The sequence below is a fragment of the Echinops telfairi genome, unplaced genomic scaffold (genome assembly GCF_000313985.2).
Source record: "Echinops telfairi isolate 266 unplaced genomic scaffold, ASM31398v2 ScPeMD7_70;HRSCAF=299, whole genome shotgun sequence".
Classification (NCBI taxonomy): Eukaryota; Metazoa; Chordata; class Mammalia; order Afrosoricida; family Tenrecidae; genus Echinops; species Echinops telfairi.
The window spans coordinates 71,431,786-71,437,221 of NW_022103968.1; the positions used below are offsets into that span (position 1 = coordinate 71,431,786).

General features: G+C 49.1%; 1 protein-coding gene across 1 annotated transcript in view; it reads right to left on the reverse strand.

Moving 5' to 3' along the window:
* Window positions 1–5,436, reverse strand: part of DLG5 (discs large MAGUK scaffold protein 5) — a 191,815-nt gene that overhangs the window by 30,686 nt on the left and 155,693 nt on the right. Inside the window, exons 17-21 of the mRNA XM_045291700.1 lie at window positions 4,986–5,112; window positions 4,492–4,636; window positions 2,428–2,540; window positions 1,564–1,653; window positions 379–529 (exon numbers count right to left, since the gene is read on the reverse strand). Coding sequence (XP_045147635.1) covers window positions 379–529; window positions 1,564–1,653; window positions 2,428–2,540; window positions 4,492–4,636; window positions 4,986–5,112 — 626 coding nt within the window. The remainder of the gene's footprint in view (window positions 1–378; window positions 530–1,563; window positions 1,654–2,427; window positions 2,541–4,491; window positions 4,637–4,985; window positions 5,113–5,436) is intronic.

The window sequence follows — 5,436 nt, forward strand, 5'->3', positions numbered from 1 at the left end:
ATGAACAACAGAAAAGTGGGTGAAGGGAGACATCAGTCAGTGTAAAACATGAAAGAATAGTAATAATTTATAAATTACCAAAGGTTCGTTAGGGAGGGTAAACAGTGTCACTACTCCATCCTCACTATGAAATTGGTCTCCAAACTCCTCCCTTTCGCACCCAGTGGAAGAAACCCACACTGCTTCTTACCTTTCCATTTCGTGTGCCCCGCCTTTCCTCGGTTGGGATAGCGGGGTTGGGACATGTTAGTCACAGGCCTGAGCATGACTCATGACTGCCAGGTGGCCCATACCAGAGTGACCTAGCCCTCGCTGCCCCTTTCCAACATATTGGCCACCAGTTGGCCATGACAAGGATGCTGTCCAGGTGGTACTCACCTGTCTTTTCTCCACTCCCCAAGGGATGCAGGGTTGATGGCAATTCTAGGCGATGTGGAAGCTAAGGTCTGGGATTGGCTACTCGAGAACAGGGTGTCGATGTTGAGAGGTGACTGAGGAGGCGTGCTACATTCTGAATGGGACAGGGAACCTGCTGAGAAAGTAGTGGGTCACATGGGCCTTCACAGGCTGGAAGGCAGATACGACCCTGACACCAGATTCCTCAACCCAACGATGCACACAGTTCAAGTGCTCAGTTCCACACGGCTTTCTTTTTTTAAGACAGACTTGATATATATAGTCTGCTGTTTTCAGCAGTTTCATGCTGAATGAATGGAAAACATGCAGAAAGTATAGAGTTCCTATTACACTTTCCTCCCCTTCACCTGGTTTTGCTTGTTAATGTCTTACATTCACATGATACCTTTGTAACTGCTGATGAACCAACAGACACAGCATTACTAGATAAAAAGAACATTACTAAATAAATAAAATAGTACATTTTAACTAGTACTCACTCTGCATTATAAAAGGGGTTGCTGAAGGTTTGTGGAACAATGGAGTAAAGAGATCTTGGAAATTTCCCTTCAACTTTTTGCATAGTTTTGATATACAGGTATCTAAACTTTTTTAGAGTTAGCTTTCTGCGACTCCACTTTTAGGAAAGACCTACACTAGTACCTATTTTTGCTAATCAAAAATCAGAAGAGGATTTTCGCTTCAACCAAAAAAGGCAAAAAAACGACACTGGCCTTTCAGCATTCATTTTGCAATGAACTGTTAAACGGCAGCACACACCCATAGCCATGAAAGTGAGTTCCCGCTTCCTTCCTCCAGGATTTAGATTCAGAATCTAGCACCAAACTGTTGGAGCTCTCTACGTTGGTGGGATTTCAGGTTTCAGGTGAGTTGGTTGGGGTGTCTGGGAATGCTCAAAGCTTTTTCATGTAAATGAATGGCAATTACTTCTCCTCTTCACATTACTTTCCCACCTGAGGCATTTTACTGGTGTTCTCCACTTGCAGAGGATGGGGGAAAGCTGCCCAGTTTTTCTCCCCTCCCCTCACTGAGCTGGGGCCCTGCTGACTGAGCCCTCCCTGCAGGACTAACACGAGCTGCCCCAGAGACGCAACGTGGAGCTGAAATGCAACAAGAGGATGAGCAGGGGAGCTGCGGAATTCCTACCTCGGTCCGAGCCCACAGCAGATCGGGGGTATCTTGGCGTCGATGGGATTTTAATACGTTCTGCCTTAAACTGCAAGTTGCTCGAAGACCCTATTGTTCCAGAGAGAGACAAAGCGTTAGGTCTCACATGAGATGATTAAACACCGGCGGTCACCTCTTCACCACAATTTAGTTTTTGGAAAAGAAACCTAAGTATGGCAGAAATTCAGAGTCATGCTTTGCTAAGTATCCCCTAGAGCAGTGGTTCTCAACCTGTGGGTTGCGACCCGTTTGGGGGTCGAACAACCCTTTCACAGGGGTCACCTGATTCATAACAGTAGCAAAATCACAGTTATGAAGTAGTAACAAAACTAATTTTATCGTTGGGGGGTCACCACAACATGAGAAGCTGTATGAAAGGGTCATGGAATGAGGAAGGTTGAGAACCGCTGCCCTGGAGGGTCTAAATGTGGAGTAACAAGAAAGGAAGACGTTTAATCCTTTGTTATTGAACATACTACAAAGCCTCCAGACTAAGAATACAGTTCTCACTTTCTGCCCAGAACAAAGTCAGACATCCAAGAGAAGGGACCGTCCCACCAGAGTCTCTCTCTGAGGAAGCCGTAAGACTTCACCTGGACTACATGTTCAGAAGTGAAGAACAATACAAAACCTGCAGGATACTCAGTAAGACCCAGTGGGAGCTATGGGAAGTTGGAGAGATGAGGAAAATAGTAAAAGTGTGGGTGAGTCTACCCTGAAAAGGGCCCAGCCCTCCATGGGAACGAGCCAGCCCCAGCCTCAGATCAATGGGCTCGGTATCTGGAGCTGCGTGTACAAGGATGTGGGAACTGACCCAGCAGGCAGCTCTCCCAGAGCTCTTACCAAGACGGGCACTAGAAGGCAAGGAATTGCACCCATGGGAGGTTCTCATCTCCGAGTAGTCGTTGCAGACCCTGTGGCTCAAATCCAAGCTCAGACGTACTTGATGCTGGACACTGGGAGAGAAATGACAGGGCTTGGGAGGATGGCTGGAGCTGGCTGTGGGCCCTGTGCGGGGTTGGGGCTAGATGTGGGCCCTGTGCTGGGTTGGGGCTAATGACTCCCAGAGCTGGTGGCAGAAAGGCCCCAGAGCCCGGCCACTCATAGATAAACCTCCCACCATCTAAGTCACTTCTTCATGGTAGCCCCCACTGAAAATGGAGCAGCTAATGTCAAATCCACTATCAGGATGCTAGGGTTTGGTTCACGGTGATGAAGGCACTGCCACAGTGGAAAATAGGAGATCTGAAACCTGGTGGACAAGAGAGACAGAGCCTCTCCACAGAACATGTGACAGAGAGAGAGGACCGGGTGGGGGTGGGGGAGTAGATCCCTGTAAGCGTCAAGCAGGGTAGCAAGGCTGGAGATGAGGGAGCTGCAGGACCAGGAGCCAGGGATGGCTTGAATAAGTAGGGGCGTGCCCAAACCCTAGCAATGTCTTTTTCTCGTGAAATGAGGTGACATCTCTCTCTGCTTCAAGACCTGTGGAAGTCTCCTGTTCTCAGGATAATCTGCAACACTTCATCACGGCCTGCACCGTCTGTCCCCTCCAATCTGTGACCTTCTCCCGAACCGCTGACCCCTTGCAATGTTCCAGGTACTCTGCCCCTTGAGCTCACTGAGCGGTTCCCACTTGACTGAGGCACCTACCGCTTCCTTCCTGGGAGGTCTGCCCAATCTAATTTATCACCTTCGTTCAGGTCACAACCATATGGTCACCCCTTTTCCCTGTCGGCCTAGCCACAAATAGTGTGATTGTATACACTTTTCCTTTTGCCTCCCCACAGTGAATGCAAAGCACCACAGAAACAGAGGAGTTGAATGTTTTGTCCTGAAACTACAATAGACTGGCACATAGTAGGTGTTCAATAAACACTCGTCAAATAACTAAATGAATGAATAAGAGAGTAACCTTCACCAATGGCTCCAATCACCTCTACAAAGCTCAGCTTGTCTATAAAAGAGAGACAACAAAGGTGCTTAGCTCATAAGCTGGCTATGAGGTGAACGAGACAGTAAAGGCACAGTGCCTAGCACATAGGGACTCAATGGAAGTGGTTGCTGGTAAATTCAGAGAGCATCTTTACAGTTGTCCAGCGGGTGCTGTGAAGAAAGCATTGGGCTTGCTAACTGCAAGGATAGCCATTCAAACTCATCAGCTACTGTGGTTACACAATTTCATGTCAACTTGATAAAAGACTGAAGGGGTAGATTTTAGCCTGTCAATCAGGTCACAGCCTAATGATGCCTCCTTGTGGGCATGGCCCAATCATGAGGATTCTGGGAACATCCTCTCTTTTTCTCCTGGGAGGTGGACCACACTCTCTCTGCTTGCCTTCCAGTTGAGAAGCCATATGGTGCAACAATGCTGATGGCAGCCAGAGCCCTGGATATAGGTCCACTGCACTGAATCCACAAACTTCGCAGCCACCAGTCTGTGATCTTCCTGCATTCTGCATCATTGCATGTGACTGAGTCTGAAGAGTGACTTATGGACTAGTATCAGACTTATGGGCTAATATCAGGCTTATAGACCTGATCTGGACTGGGCTAGGATGTTTTCTTGATATACAATTACTCTTTGATATAAAGCTCTTTCTTATACAAGCATGAGTGTCACTGTATTTGTTTCTCTAGTCAACCTGGTCTATCACAGCTACTCTGAGAAAGAAAGATGAGGCTGCTGGCTCCTGTAAAGATTTACCATCTCAGAAACCCTCAAGAGCACTTCTACCCTCTCCTAGAGATTCCCTAGAAGCCAGAACTGGTTTGATGGCAGTGGGTTTAAAGCAGTCCTTCTGATGCTCTGACCAGTCCTTTCCCAGCTAGACAAGCGTCTCTGGCCAGGAACCACACTGGGACACCACAGAGGTGTTGGGGGGTAAGGGTGGGGGGGACTTCACCTACCTGGGATGCAAACCCTGGGTGCCAGCCTCTCTGGGGACCGATGAGGAGTTGCAGAGGCCAACCCTATGGCTCCGCACAGTGTAGATGGGATTCCTCAGGATGGAGCTCACGGTGGTGCTCGGGGTCATACTCCGGGGAACAGTGCCTAGAAATGGGCTCGGTGAAGACATGGCCCAACATGCAGCCCAGCCCCGACCTGCAGATACTCTCCGTGTTTCCCAGGGAGGAAGCAGCAGGATCTTTAGGGAGAGGACTCAGAAGACCAGCATTCTAGCCCCCAGAGTGCTATCAAGCCATTCTCTATCTGCAGCCTACTTCCCAGGGCTGCTGTGAAAGGGAGAGACACCTCATAGAGGAAAGGTGAAAGGTCACAGGCAGATCAGCAATTCTTGGACATGAAGCAACTTCCTCAAGTTGCTGCCCCCCTTCCTCCTGAAACAGGCAGCTCTGAAAGTCCACCCCAACCTTGTCACCAGCCCTCACCGCTAACTCACCCCCGGACACCCGGGTGGGGTAGAGTGCAAGGTTGCTATTACGGCTGGAATGCACAGGTGAGTAAGGAGACCACTCCTGGAACTCTGGAGAAAGCTCTCCTCCACTGGCCGGGGTGCACTTCTGTTCCTGTGGAACCAACAGCAGAGGCATTGGCGGGAAGAAGGAAAGAGGAGGGCGTGCTTGCATGCAGATTTCTTTCAAACATGCAAGGTGATGGTGGGGAGAGGAGGCAAGACATGCTGTTGCTCCACACCCTTAGAAGGTACCAAAACCCCCAAACCAAACTCCTGCTGGAGAGTCTATTCTGACTCACAGCAACCCTAGAAGCCAAAGTGGAACGTCCCCTTGGGCTTCCAAGACTGTTAACTCTTTACAGGAATATAAAGCTTTCTCCTTCTCCTGAGGAATGGCTGGCGGTTTTGAACTGCTGACCTGTAGTTAGCAGCCCAA